Source organism: Prunus dulcis, unplaced genomic scaffold (genome assembly GCF_902201215.1).
Source record: "Prunus dulcis unplaced genomic scaffold, ALMONDv2, whole genome shotgun sequence".
NCBI classification, from domain to species: Eukaryota; Viridiplantae; Streptophyta; class Magnoliopsida; order Rosales; family Rosaceae; genus Prunus; species Prunus dulcis.
Window position 1 is genome coordinate 3,498 of NW_023010078.1, and position 15,508 is coordinate 19,005.

General features: G+C 36.4%; 1 protein-coding gene across 1 annotated transcript; it reads left to right on the forward strand.

Moving 5' to 3' along the window:
* The first annotated feature begins 2,274 nt into the window (after nucleotides 1-2,274).
* Nucleotides 2,275-4,384, forward strand: LOC117612803. The gene is made up of 5 exons (XM_034341448.1): nucleotides 2,275-2,381; nucleotides 2,827-3,121; nucleotides 3,204-3,271; nucleotides 3,397-3,507; nucleotides 4,114-4,384. The coding sequence occupies exons 1-4, from the start codon at nucleotides 2,275-2,277 to the stop codon at nucleotides 3,500-3,502; spliced, it is 576 nt and encodes a 191-aa protein (XP_034197339.1). The 3' UTR covers nucleotides 3,503-3,507; nucleotides 4,114-4,384.
* Nucleotides 4,385-15,508: the final 11,124 nt, after the last annotated feature.

Below are 15,508 nucleotides of genomic sequence, written 5' to 3' on the forward strand. Positions count from 1 at the left end.
AAGAAAGCTGTTAAAATACTAGTTTGTTGTAAATATATATATATATATATATATATATTTAATAAGGGTTAATTTGGAAAAGAAAAATTAGCTTGTGTGATGATTGATGACATTGTTTTAATTGTAAAGAAAATGACACATGTCATGAGGAAAAGGGAGACAGTAAAAAGAAAAGGTTAGAAAGAAGGTTATTAGCAATTCCATTTGTTCAAATCAAAATGCCCCGGATTAATATTGCAGCGGGTTGTGCAACAGCGGCATGGTGGATTCGCTTAAGGCTTTTCCCTTTTTTGTTTCTGAACCTAGCTCTCGTGCCAAGATGAAGAATATTATTTGGCTAATATTGTTGTGTGTTATTCATCTCACAACGAGGAATATATATATACACACATAGGGTTACAATCATAATCTCACTATTGTAGAGAGTAATTATAAGACTATACTAGGAAACCTAATATTACAAAAAATTACCTAAAATATAATACAAAAGTCAACAATTACATAGCATGAATAAGAGAAAATAATTTATTTTGGTGGGTATAATGTCATCTTCCAAACTCATATTGACAAGTCCATGCTTTATTTTAAATTTTTGGTTGCACTATGAATTTGAACCACACATGTAACAATAAATTTGCTTAAATGGCCCATCTTCACAACCCTTCAACATAATGTGCATCGAGCGAAGGACCACTAGCATAGTTTGGAGCAATTACCCCTCTAGTAAAGGTTTTGGATTCGAGTCTTAGATTTTATGTAGTGTGTGCGTGAGTTTAGTATGTTGTCGACCCTCTCAATATGAAAGTTTCTATAAATAAAAAACATAAGATGCTTAGATTGTAATCGTAGAACTGTGTAACATATCTTATTAATAGCTCTCTCTTGGTCACAATTCATGTTCTCTTTTTTCTTCCCGATTCTTTTAGCTGCTTTGCTACTAGTTGTCAATATCTATCTTTATGTATTTTATTTTTGTAATAATTATACATTATTTGTAAGAAGTTCACTTATAAATATTTTGAGAATATTTACAACGGCTTTGGATAATATTTTATTTTGAATTCAACACATAATGATCCAAATATTCATTTTCTAATTTTCATTGCTAGAATAGGCATTATATATGCAGCATGCTTAAACCTTTTTAAAAATTTGTTGCTGATATAAACTATAGTATGCCACTTACTTAGATTCTTGGAGCTACTCATTTTCATAGGTTTCATCTTTGTATCGGGTTGTCTCCAGTTGATTTTCCTAGAAACTTTTTGTCAATACGGTATTGCAGACATGGTTTAGGCGCGAAGGTAGTGCCCTTTTGCATTCAAGTTTGAATTCCCCTAGAGTATATTATATAATTTAGACTATTACTGATATTTAAAATAATATTTTTTTTAATAATAAAAAGTCAGACTGGTTGTTACTTAACATGAAAATAACAAGTTAGGTTTTATTTTCTAAGGACCAATTTGGGGGTGCTTCTAAAGAAAGAACGTATTCTCATACGAGCTTTTATTAGAAGATCATTGAAATTTTAGCTAAAAATCCAAGTGCTTCTTGAAAATGTGTAAATACTTTTACCACTAGCAATGAACCCGTTGGTGCATATTTGGTTGTTATTGGTTACTTGAAAAGTTAAGGTTTAAATGCATTCCATAATCGACTAGTGTCATTAATGCTACAAATCATTATCGCCGCCACCACCACTTTCATACATGGTTACTACGTATTATCAGTTATCGTTTATGTAGTTCTTCGTACCGTTATAATAAAACATGAAAACTATCGAGTTATGTATAACCATTGTTAACAACATTTCTAAAATACTAGCTATAGTTTATCAGTTCCACTCCAAGCATTTCTAAACACAAATTTTCGAAAATTGAGGGAATTTTAATTTGTTCATAAGTATGAAGACAGAAATGAAGACACGACACGAGGATGCCAGGAGGTCTGTTAGTTCAAAAAAATCCACATGCCAGAAAACATCCCATAGTATTTTTCACTTACTAAAAAGAGTAAGAAACCCATGTATTTTCAAAACCACCCTCCTAGACACAAAACAGCTCATGGTTTCATTTCATCTATAAAAATAACCTAAAGAGCAGTCAGTTGGTATGTGTCAACAAAAAAACCCTTCTGCCGTCTCCAGTTCTAATTCATATTTTATTAGGTTTGGGGTTCCTCTGTGCGTGTGTGTGTGTGTGTGTGAGAGAGAGAGAGAGAGAGAGAGAGAGAGAGAGAGAGAGAGAGAGAGAGAGAGAGAGAGAGAGAGAAATGGTGAAGGCATCTGAGTTTTCTGAAGGCCAAGATGAAGAGGAAGATGATGCTAGAACCGTAGAGTCTGATCCAGGCTTCAAAATCGCATCGTTGATTTACCAGAGGTACAGCTCCATTTAATTATGTATATATGTTATCAATAACCTTGTGCTGTTAGGGTTTCATAATCATGATTCTTTAGATCCAGATCTGGAAAATTGGGAGCTCCTTTTGATAAATATGTTACAATTTCACCCGTTTATTATTAAATTTTTCTAGATTTAGTTTTCATCTTCTAGAATCTGAAGTCTCTTTTTAACAAATCATCCTATGCCGTAAAAATATCCACTAAATTTAAAGGAAATTTATTCGTTATTGTAACCAGAACTGGTTTGGAGATTCAATCGATATTATTTGATTTGTAGATCTAAGAGTCCTATTAGAATTTTAACATGTCTAGCATATTTGCTCATGGTTTGGAAATTCTTTGTTTCAAAACCCTCTAGTCTGAGTATATTTGCTCATGGTTTTGATGTATAATCTTCTGGTTTTGATTTGATGATGTACCAGAATTATATACATGTATCCAATGCTACACAAATTGGAAGCTAACAATGGTAATGGGACCATGAAGCCTCAAAACATTTCCAAATCTTCAATCTGCTCAATTAACAGAAACCCTGCTGATTTAAACATGCCGGAAGTAGGAAACGGGTACATGATTAGAGGTGAAGACCTAAAATTTGGGAAGCGGATTCCTTTTTCAAGGAGGCATGGCTTAGTTAAAGTGGATCAGCACAAGTGGCAGAGAAATATGAAAGCCCTCTACCAAAGAGGAAACGTGCACCACATTGAATTTGATGAGGTTCTCACTTGCTCATGATATCAAACCTTATTAGTATTTTTGCTTTTTTAAATGAGTTTATGAATTCTATTGCATTCTGCAGGGAAATTTTTTCCAAGAAAAGGCACGTGAAGTGGATGAAGAGTCAAATGAAATGATTCTTAGAACAAGGTTAGCATCCTTTTCGTTGAAATTTTTATGATGTGTGTTTCTACTCTTTGTGGACATTGATTAATGATGGTGTATAGAGCTCCACAATGTTAATTAATTTTTTCTTTTATTGTGTTCCTGGTTAGAAATATTGAGATACAAGGAGAAACAGTGCTTGAATATTGCATGGACATTTTGTTTTCCAAGAAAAGGCACGTGAAGCAGATAATGAGTCAAATGAAATCTCTTTAGACGAGGTGAGCATCCTTTGGGTGTATGTTTCTACTCTCTGTAGACATTGGTTAAAGGTGGTGTACATGGAGTACCACAATGTTAATTTTTGGGTGTTGTTAAACGAATCTTAAAATTAATTGAGTACTCTATAACTACTAAATTATTTATTAAATTACTATTTTACTCTAATATAAAATGACCAAAAAGGATATATTGAATTGTGAAACAAATTAATGTAATTTTAATAAGTGCACAAATTTCAGCGAAAAATCTTACATCCAAAAACCTTAGTATTAACTTCAATTATTTGTGTCATCTTTATTTAGTCATCCATTGTTATGGTTTGGTTTTTTCAAGCTTTATCTCCTTTTTATTATTCTAAGTTTGCAATCTTAGTTGGGATGCCTATGCCAGAGTTTCTTCGATCTTGCATGATCGTTAGTGGAGACATACCTGATTTTCTTAATTTTGATATTAGACCGCTCCGTTATTGTAATGACCCTTTTGTGGCTAGTTTGTATTGGCCTTTTGTGGCTAGTGGCTTTTTTGGTTGAATTATGAATACAATCATAGAATTTCTCAACAAAAAAAAAGTCATGGTACTTTCTTCAATCATAATTTATTTTTAGCTGGAATAGATACCAGTGCAACTACAATGATGCGGGCGATGGCAGAGCTAGCTAGGAAACCGAAACTGATGAAGAAAGCCCAAGAAGAAGTTAGAAGATGCTTTGGAAACAAAGGAAATATCAGTGAACGAGATACAACTGAGCTTCAATACGTCAAGATGATAGTCAAAGATACCAGATTGCATCCTCCAGCTCCAATGATTATTCCAAGAGAAAACATGGCTCATTTCAAAATCCAAGGTTATGATATTGACTCCAAAACACTTGTCTTTGTCAATGGCTAGGCAATTGCACGAGATCTTGAGTCTTGGAAGGACCTAGAAGAATTCATCCCAGAAACGTTCGATGGCAGCTCCATTGATTATAAAGGGCAGCATTTTGAGTTTTTACCATTTGGTGCAAGTCGAAGAATATGTCCTGTGATGTACATGGGAATAACAACACTAAATATTAAGGTGTACTATGGGTAATTTTGGTAGTTAAATAGGGTGTATTTAGTTCATTTTTATATTTTGATCTAAATATTAGGGTGTACTTAGATCATAGGGTATACTAATTTTAGGATTTGTTTAACAACACCTTAATTTAAAAATAAAATAAAAAAATAAAAAAACTTTTATTGTGTTCCAAATCAGAATTATTAAGACACAAGGAGAAATAGTGCTTGACCTGCTTGGACACGGTGCCAAGCAATAGTGTTATTATCCCATGTCCGATCTTCACCATCATGGCACCAATCCATTACATGATACCCAGAAAAGTTTAGCCCCCAGAAACCCAACTTTGAGTCGAAGTTGTTCATGGAGTCTGGGCCATTAGTGATTGGCTTCAATTCCGTGAGGCATACTCGAAGCATTAGAAAGATTTTGATTTATCTGCGCCAAATTCCTCTCTTCTGAACCACAAACTTAAGAGTTAACCACAAAAGAACCCAACTTTAAGTCTGTTCTTAAACTTTGAGAGGTACCCTTTGTGATTAGCTTGTGTTTTCCGAGCCGAAGTGAGAAATTGAGCAAAAGGGTAGCTTAGTTTTGGAGGCTGCATGAGTGAGCAAGAGCCCAACTGGTGTTTGAAGCCTTGGAGCCTGAAGCAACAGAAGCAATGGCTTTGGGTTGTGGTTGCACTGCCCCTCTCTCACAATATTCTCTCTCCTTCAAGTCCTTCAATTTATTCTCAGCTTGCAAAGCTTCGTTTCCAAGCAAGTGACGAAGAAGAAAATTACAAATTTATAAAATAACTTAGCTCGAACGCCCACAGTGAGATGCTGCCAGGCTCTTAGATGAAGAACGTCCCCTTGCTTGACCTGACCTGGTGATGTTTTGGAGTACGTCCCTTATTGTGCTTAATGAGTGCACCACCGTTTATTTTTTTTGGTCAATTTTTTTTCATTCTTTTCCACCCATTATGCCCTTCATTTGATGTCTTCGTAACCAATTGAATCGTGCAAATTGAGATTTATATTGATTATTATTATTTTTTTTTTATTATTATAAGCGATAGTTTTAAAAAAAAAATCCAAATAAGTGATGGTATAAATTAAAGAGAAGGGGGATTTCTCACACACACACAACTAAGATGTCATTGGAATTCAAACCTAAGATTTCTTGTTTGCAAGTCAATGCCCTTTTCCACTCATTTAGACCCCGTTGTCGAGATTCATATTGATTCTTAAATCATTTTTTATGTCACGGCAAATCGACATTACCGCTGATATGTCATCAATACATATTGGAATTCATTATACTAGGCTTGAGGGATCCACCTATTATTCTACATTATGAAAGACAAAGAAAAAGAAATAGAGGTACGAAAACATGACCATTCTCTCCCACGCTGGCTGAAAGTCTATCTGAGTCCTTCCTGCTCCTAATAAGCCTGTGATGGAATAAAAGAATGATATTATTGGTGGTGGGTACGGTTATGTGGAGGTAATAATGGGTAAGAGAAGAAACTTGTTCTCTTGTGATAATCAAAAACAGAAAGTAGTGGGAAAAGTAGTGGGATACTATTTTGATATGATGATGTTCCTTCCTTGATTTTTCAAATGAGGAGAAAATGGTGGCTTTATATAATAGCCACTACCGACCTAACACATTAAATACACAACTAACACCAAACATAGTTAATTCAACTAACTTCTACCACACCATTAATTTAACACACAACTACCAACAAACTGCCAACTATTTCCAAGTTACCAGCCGACTATTAATGAAGTCTAAATTACTTTAACATCCCCCCTTAAGCTAGACTTCATTTACGCCAATTAATTTTCTCATCTTGATGAGCAGCTCCTTCTTCAACGGTTTGGTGAACAAATCTGCCAGCTGATCTTGGGACTTGCAATACAGAACCTCAACTTCTTTATCTTTGATTAGCTCTCTGATGAAATGGAACTTGATCTTGATATGCTTACTCTTGCTGTGAAACATTGGATTTTTGGAAAGACAAATAGCTGATTTGTTGTCGCAGAACAGCTTTGTAGGTCCTTCTTGAACTTGACCCATCTCTTCTAAAATACTTTTCAGCCACCTAGCTTGACAACCTGCTGATGCAAGAGCAACATACTCAGATTCTGTAGTGGAAAGTGCCACTATAGATTGCTTTTTGGAGGACCAAGAAATCGCACTTGAGCCAATGCTAAAGACATAACCAGATGTGCTTTTGCAAGTATCAACATCTCCACCCAAGTCACTGTCACTATAGCCAGTCAAATTTAGATTCTGAACAGGATAATAATGCAAACCATAATTAATGGTTCCAACCACATATCTTAGGATTCTCTTTCCAAGCTCCCAATGAACATCTTTTGGTGACTCCATGAAACGGCTGAGGAAGCTTACTGCATATGTAAGATCTGGCCTTGTTGTAGTTAAATACAAGAGGCCACCCACTAGACTTCGAAACAAAGTTTGATTTACCATTGTGCTTCCATCATTCTTACCTATCTTAACACCAACCTCCATTGGAGTAGCAATTGACTTTGCATTTTCCAACCTGAACCTTTTCAACAATTCCTTTGCGTATTTCTTTTGAGAAATATAGATACCATTCTCATTTTGTTTGACTTCAATTCCAAGAAAGAAATGAAGCAAACCAAGGTCTGTCATTTCAAATCTTTGTGACATAATCATCTTGAAATTATCACACATTTGAGCATTACTTCCAGTAAATATTAAGTCATCCACATATAAGCAGACAATCAAAATCTCACCTTGAGAGTTTTTTTTGGTGTAAAGAGTATGCTCATATGGGCATTTGTGAAACCCATACTCTTGGAAGAATGCATCAATCCGACTGTACCAAGCTCTTGGAGCTTGTTTCAAACCATATAAAGCCTTCTTCAATCTACACACTTTTGTTTCTTCATTTCCCTGCACATAACCTGGAGGTTGAACAACATACACTTCTTCTTCCAAAAAACCTTGCAAGAACGCTGATTTAACGTCCATTTGAAAGACTTTCCAACAATTTTGGGCAGCAAGAGCTAACACCATTCGGATGGTGTCAAAGCGTGCAACTGGAGCAAAAACTTCATTGTAGTCAATTCCATAATTTTGCTTGTAGCCTTTAGCTACCAAGCGAGCTTTGTATTTCTCAACTTCTCCTTGAGCATTCAGCTTGGTCTTATACACCCATTTTACTCCTATAGGCTTCTTTCCTTGAGGAAGATCAACCAACTCCCATGTGTCATTTTTCTTAATGGAATCAATTTCTTGATCCATAGCCTTCACCCATTTTTCATCCTTTGAAGCCTCTTCAAACATAATTGGGTCTGCATCTACAAATAGAGCAAAATTTGTGCCACCATTAGTGATCAAAACATAATCACTAGATGGATACCTTGTGGATGGTTGATGAGCTCTTGTTGATCTCCTTTGTCCTCTGCTAATTTCTTCTTCCTCACTGCTATCACTAGAAGAAGTTGATGATAACCCTTGTGATGAAGATTCCTGTGATGATGAAGTTGTTGGTGGAGTTAAATCTGGATTTTCAAGGCCAATGTCCAACAGTATTGGACTTTGATTTTCAGCTTCACTCCAATTCCATGCTTCTTCTTCATTGAACTTGACATCACGACTAACAATAATCTTGTTAGTCAATGGATTAAACAACTTATATGCCTTGGCCTTTTCACTATACCCAACAAGAATGCACTTTTCTGATTTGTCATCCAATTTTCTCCTTGTTTCATCAGGAATATGAGAATAAGCAATGCTGCCAAATATCCTTAAGTGACTAATACATGGCTTGAGGCCACTCCAAGCTTCTTGAGGGGTCTTGCCTTCCACACTATTGGACGATGCACGGTTCAAGAGATATACAGCACATGCCACTGCTTCTGCCCAAAAACGATTAGGCATTGCTTTTGCCTTCAACATGCTTCTTGCCAATTCCATAATGGTCCTATTTTTTCTCTCGGCCACACCATTTTGCTGTGGGGTGTACCGAGCTGTGAACTGATGCTTAATCCCATTTTCTTTTAGAAAATTTTCGAACACATTGGATGAGAATTCTCCACCTTGATCAGACCGCAAGGTTTTCAATGCAAATCCACTTTGCTTCTCAGCCAAAGCTTTGAAAACTTTAAAGTAATCAAACACCTCTGATTTATATTTGAGAAAATAGACCCATGTCTTTCTGCTATAATCATCAATGAATGTAAGAAAGTAGCGGTTACCTCCTGTTGATGTTGTGTTCATGGGCCCGCATACATCTGAGTGCACCAGCTCAAGAGGATGGGATGCTCTCCAAGAATATCCTGTAAGAAACGAATTTCTCTGATGTTTTCCCAGCACACATGCTTCACAAACTTGTGTTTGATGCTGTATCGTTGGTAGGCCTCGTACCATATGTTGTTTCCCCATCAATGATAGTGTATTGAAACTCAAATGCCCATAGCGTAGATGCCACAACCATGAGGAATCCTTGATAAGTGCACTTAAGCAAGCAAAAGATTCATACTTTATGTTCAGAGAAAACATATTGTCTCCTGACATCTGCACCTTTGTAATTAGAGAGTTGTACTTGTCTCTAATTACACACTGGTCTTCCCTGAACTGAATATTATGGCCTTTACGAAGAAGTTGCCCCACACTAAGGAGATTGTAATTTAAATCTGGAACATATAACACATCAGAGATTCTTTTTTGTTCTCCAGACTTGGACAGAAAAAGAATATCTCCACATCCTTTGGCCACTAGCTTTCCACCATCACCAATCCTTACTTATGAGTTGTTGGTATGCTTGAAATTGACAAAGGCACTTTTGTTGCCTGTCATGTGATTACTACATCCGCTATCAAGATACCATTTTTCTGCACACACGTTTCCTTCCCTGGCAGCTGCATATGCAAGTAGAACCACATTATCATTTTCCCTTTCAGAAGCTTTTTCATGCACAAAGCTTGATTCGGCTCCTCCATTTGTTTTGTTTTTGCATGTTGACTTGATGTGCCCATATTGCTTGCAATTGTAGCACTGAATATTAGAAAGAGAGGAACCTTGTTCTCTTCCTCTTCCTCTTGAATAACCACCATAATCTCCTCTTCCTCTTGGAAAACCATAATCTCCTCTTCCTCTTTGATAACCATAATCCCGTCTTCCTCTTGGATAACCATAATCTCGTGCAGAGCCTTCATCATTAGTTTCTTTCTGGTCATTTGCATAGCCACGTCCTTGATTATTTCTTCCTCGTCCACGAGTAAAGCCGCCTCCTCCTCTTCTAGAACTTCCTCTGAATGAGACTTGAGATTGAAAAGCTTGCTCAACAGGGCCAGAGTCAAACTGCTTCAGTCGTAACTCATGGGATTGAAGAGAACCCATTAAACTGTCAAGAGACAAAGTAGACAGATCTTTGGATTCTTCAATTGCCACCACAATATATTCAAACTTTCGGGACATACTTCGAAGAATTTTTTTTCAGCAACTCTCTGATCTTCAATTTTTTCTCCATTAATTCTCAGTTGGTTGACTAGAGAAATGACACGATTGAAATAGTCTTCAACAGATTCTGACTCCTTCATACGTAACATATCAAACTCACCTCTTAGAGTTTGCAGTCTTGCCATCTTCACTTTTTCTTCTCCTTTATATGATGCAAAGAGAGTGTCCCACGCCTGTTTTGATGTAGTGCATGATGAGATTCTTTCAAAGATAGCTTCATCCACTGCTTGAAAGATAAAGAATAAAGCCTTTTTGTCCTTCTTACGTGTCTCCTTCAGCTCTGTGAGTTGTTGTTGAGTGAGGACTGCTTGATCATTTGGCTCCACAAAGCCATTTTCAACCACCTCCCACAAATCTTGAGCAGCATACAACACCTTCATTTGGATGCTCCATTGACTATAATTCTTCCCTGTAAACTTTGGAAGCTGGGGCTGTAACAAGTTGTTGTTTGAAGCCATATGATTCTGAGTTTCCAGCTCTGATACCACTTTGATGGAATAAAAGAATGATATTATTGGTGGTGGGTACGGTTATGTGGAGGTAAGAATGGGTAAGAGAAGAAACTTGTTCTCTTGTGATAATCAAAAGCAGAAAGTAGTGGGAAAAGTAGTGGGACACTATTTTGATATGATAATGTTCCTTCCTTGATTTATTTTGAAGAGAAAGGGGTGGCTTTATATAATAGCCACTACCGACCTAACACATTAAATACACAACTAACACCAAACATAGTTAATTCAACTAACTTCTACCACACCATTAATTTAACACACAACTACCAACAAACTGCCAACTATTTCAAAGTTACCAGCCGACTATTAATGAAGTCTAAATACAAGCTCGGCGGTTACGTAGCTTGCAATATGGCCGCTGTCTCTCCTCCCAAAGTAGGCAGAGAAGCTATACAAAATTAAGCAAATTATTATAAATATATGAGCCTTACGGGAATCAAATGAAGTAAAAATTCACCACCATGTTGAATTCTTGAACCTTCCTTAATTAAAATACACAAGGCAGTCAAATAAAGCCTTACGGGTATAGGGAGGATTGTAGTGGGTTGCAGAACCAGTAGTTCCAATAGCTGGACTTGAAAAGAAACAAAAGATAATTAATGCTGTGAGGATGAACAAGTTGTGTAGCCTTTCCATGCCATCGCTAGTTTCTTTTCTAGTGCTCTAATCAAAGTTTGTTACTGCTAGAGATGGAATTAATGCCCTAATTTTGGCTTAGCATAACCATTAATTTATAGAGGTTTTTTATGGATATTTTAATCTAGAGCTTTCACATGCACAGCACAGAATGATTGTGAAGCTTCCGAGCACAAATTGAAAAGAATGTAAGATCAAGACAAGTTAATACCAACAACAATAAAAAAAAAAAAAACTCATCCTAGAAGACAAGATCTTTAAAAGAAAAAAAAGAATTGAAATCTTCGCAGATGATATAACTGATGAATGTTGAGGAGAGGAGGGAACATATATAGAATGGTTTGCAATTCAAACAAAATAAATATTTTTCTCTGTCGTTTTGCCCTTAAAAAACCCTAGGATATTTCATCTTTTTATTGCATGTGATATTAACCCAATTTACCTTCTACCATGTCTTTTCTCTCATTATAAAACTTTTGTTTAGCCCATCACCACTGTTAATGTATGCATTTTGAGTTTTTTTTTTTTTTTCGCTTTCCTTGACAATTTTGTAATAGGATTTCTCTTGTTATTTATCAAGCTCAAGTTTAGATTGAGAATAGCTTCTCTAGGTGTTCTTAACTAACAACTATACTATGGAGGTTCAAGCAAATTGGCAAAGGTAAATTGTGCATTGCATAACATTGCATTAAACTGTTTTCATAAAATGATGACTACTCATCTGTTTCTTGTATGACTAGTCATCCTTGCTCTGCAGGATTTCTAGCTGGATAACAAACTTTTTTGTCCTATTCTCCTTTCTCTCTTTGCTACCATGTGTGATTCTGACCTAAGGGAATTTTTGTCTGTAAAGGCTAAGGAATTCCTCTTTGGGCAATCGTCTCTTTTGGGTGGAAGTTTTGGAAAGTTTGGCTTGCCATCTTTCGCTTCTTCTTCCTCAAGAGAGAACCATCTTATTTTCATCTACGAGTTTTTTCCAAATTGATTTCTTTTTGAAAAACTGCATTTGAAATACTAATTTGCATCTAGCTACTTAAAACACTCTCTCATTTATATCTAGGTCAGATTCAAGATTGATTTCTTCAAGAGTATGGTTTCTTGAAGAAATTGGTCATTCTCATTTGAATCCAAATTTTGGTTTCTTTTTGGGTTAGAGCTTGCAAACTGGTGCCATGGGATGAATGAGCTGGAGAAGGAGCTGTCATTGCCATGAAGAATTGAGCTTCAAGCTTTGCTAAGTTGGAGAAGAAGATTGCACAATGGAGGTATAGCTCATCTTCCTAAATAGATCTAGGTTTTTCTTGAGCTTGCTTGTGTTCCTTTGTAAGAATCTTTTTCTACTTAGTGGATTGTCTGGTTGGTTGATGACCCCCAGTTTTTTCCCAATGGTGGGTTTCTTGGTGAACAATTTCTGTTTGCATCTCTGTAATTTTTCTGGGTTTGTGTTCTTGGTGGTTGACTAGTCATCGTATGAATTGTGGTTGACTAGTCATCATATGAATTCTAGGTTTGTGTTCTTAGTGGTTGACTAGTCATTGTATGAATTCTAGGTTTGTATCCTTATAGTTGACTAGTCATCATTATCTGCTGTTTGGTGTTTGCTTGATTGTGTTGTCTTCACACACTTTCATCATAGTTGTTACTAGCACAGGGGATGCCTAGATTGACGGGTCCTTCTGAGTGCCTAGGTTGTCACTAGTAATTCTCTTGGCTTGCAGGTACATCTTGGTATGCTGTGTATGCTATTATTTGGTATAATTCATATCTGACAATTGACTAGTCATAAGAGTATTTGGTCAAAGTCTAGAGTGTGAAGTTTGTTGCGTTCTTGATTGAATATCTTTTAAATTTACCCCTCGTCACCTAAGTACCATTTTCAACCACAACAAATATAAACTCTTGTTTGTTGCCGCAATTCACTGAACTTACTCCAACCATAGCTTTAAGCCTACGCGAGTGAATTGGCGTTCTTGTTCAAAACGTTCAAATGACGCCCCAGGCTTGGAACGTCTTTCTTATTTAATATGAATTCTTTAACCAATGGCCCACCAAGCAGTCCTTTGGGTTTTGCAATGGGACGCCACTTTCTACAATTTATTGTTATTTTAGTAATCATATATTGGTTTTATTCCAATTTTTTGAAGGTTAATAAATATTGTAGTGCAGTGAAAATCAACTTTTTTCTTATTCGAGTTTGAGACACTTACTAAATATGATAAGGGACTACTAGACTCTGATTCCTTCATAGCATGATTCATCCTTGCTCCAATTACTTCAAAACTAATTCATCATTGCTTCAATTCCTTCATATATACTATAATTTTGTTTTATTCCCATTCTAAATACATAACCAAGTCATGTATCCTCGTAACATTTTACTATATGAAAAAAAAAAATGCGACTATTTGAATTGAACTTTCTTTTAAAAAATAAAAATAAAAATCAACCTACCCCATAAAGGAAAAACAAAAATTGGGATGCTAAGTAAAATAAGTAGCAACATTTTTCATTTATTTATTTATTTTATTTTTTGGTGAAACTATTTTTTATTTTTAAGAAAGGGTAAAATTGTAAATTAAGCTCAATGCAAGCAAATTGGCACTGAAATGCGCGAGGGAAGTTTGAAACATAATCGTTGCAAAGAAGAGAGGGCAAAAGTGTAAATATATAGACGAAACGTGATTAACTTTAGGCCGGGCAGTGGGCAGAGTAGACAGTAGAGCACCTAGCGACGTGAAAGATAAGCTACCGATTTGCGAGAGAAGTGAAGAAGAGAAAGAATTGAGAAAAAAATATAGCTGTGCGTTGTAAACCCTAAGTCCCTAAATCCATATAACCCTAATCTCTCTACATTTCCATTCCGATTCTCCTATCACACAAAAAACACCCTTCACAATCACACGCTTCGCTCTTGGCCACAACCACCGACCGACGTGAAAGCTAAGCAAGTGGGTTTGCAAGATAAGTGAAGAGAATGAATTGAGAAAAAATATAGCCGTTGGTTGTTAACCCTAAATCCCCAAATCCATATAACCTTAATCGCTCTCTCTCTCACTCACATTCCCATTCTGACGCTTGAAGATCACGCAACTTTCTTGTTCAATTCAATCTTTCTTTCTTCGTTTATAGTTGAAGTGTTGATTTAATTGGGTTGGTGACAATGAGGCTTAAAGATTTGAAGCTTAATCTGAATTCTTTGAACAATCGCAGCCACAATGTCTCTGCAAAACCCAATCCCGGTTCTTTCAAGCATCCACGTTCGTCCGATTATGATTACGATTCCGATTCCCATCCCCATCCAGCTGGGGTTTTGAATCAGCAAACGAAAAGGAGGGTGAAGAGGCTGAGGCAGATGCCTAAGGCTAAAGATATTGATGAAGTAGATAATGGCGGGTTGGCGCCCTTGAAGGCAGTTTTTGATCATGGAGTTTCTGAGGTTTCTTCTAGTAATTTCAGTAACTGCAAATCGCCAGTGACAGTACTCCATCATGCCTCTCCTGTCAACGCCACAACATCCGATGAGATTAATCTGTCGCCACGAAGGGCTGCTCGGGTTGCAATGCTGAAGGCACGGTTTGCAGGTACCATCTTCAAAGCCAAACAAGAGGTTCTTTACAGTGGCTCTAATGGTCTTGAAAACACCGAAGATGAGATCAAGAAGTTTAGGGCTGCCGAGATGATGAAAGCCAATGAGTACATCAAGGAGCAACGGCAACGAGATAGAGAAGCGGCTCGGCTTGCCCTCGAAAAGATGGAGAGAAATGTTGTCATTGATGATAACTTCAAAACGATGAGAGACTTTGAGATGTTAATTTCTGGCGCCAATTGCTAGCATGTGGAGATATTGGAGACTGTTAAGCTAAGAGTATATGGTTAGATAGATAGATAGATAGCTTCAAGTAATTAAGATTTTTACATATAGGAAGAGGCTGCAGCATGTACAAAGTGCTAATGAGTAAGTCTACTGTCTTGTAGGCATTTCCACTGTATCTGTATATTTCCAAATTATAGCAATGAAAGAATATTTTGTCTCTTAACTTCCAAGCTCAAAGTATAAGCTGTCTGTCGGATTTGAATTTTTGAGGGACTAACTAACTGACTCCATCATTTCAATTTGATTACAAGCCTTTGACAGTGTCCTATAAACAGTTGAAAGTAACTTCAAACAAAACAGTTTAGTCAATCTAGGTTAGACGTTAAACACGATAAACGTTAAAGGCACAAACTTTCTTCACAAGATTATTGAAAAAGTCAGCTCTTTCCAATGCAAGGCATAAACAGATTGAAAATGATAGTAACTTC

Excerpts from the sequence above, each read along its gene's own strand:
- LOC117612803 (XM_034341448.1), top strand. The coding sequence starts at position 2,275 with ATGGTGAAGGCATCTGAGTTTTCTGAAGGCCAAGATGAAGAGGAAGAT. Across the intron at positions 2,382-2,826 it reads GCATCGTTGATTTACCAGAG|AATTATATACATGTATCCAA; the intron begins GTACAGCTCCAT and ends ATGATGTACCAG. Across the intron at positions 3,272-3,396 it reads GAAATGATTCTTAGAACAAG|AAATATTGAGATACAAGGAG; the intron begins GTTAGCATCCTT and ends GTTCCTGGTTAG.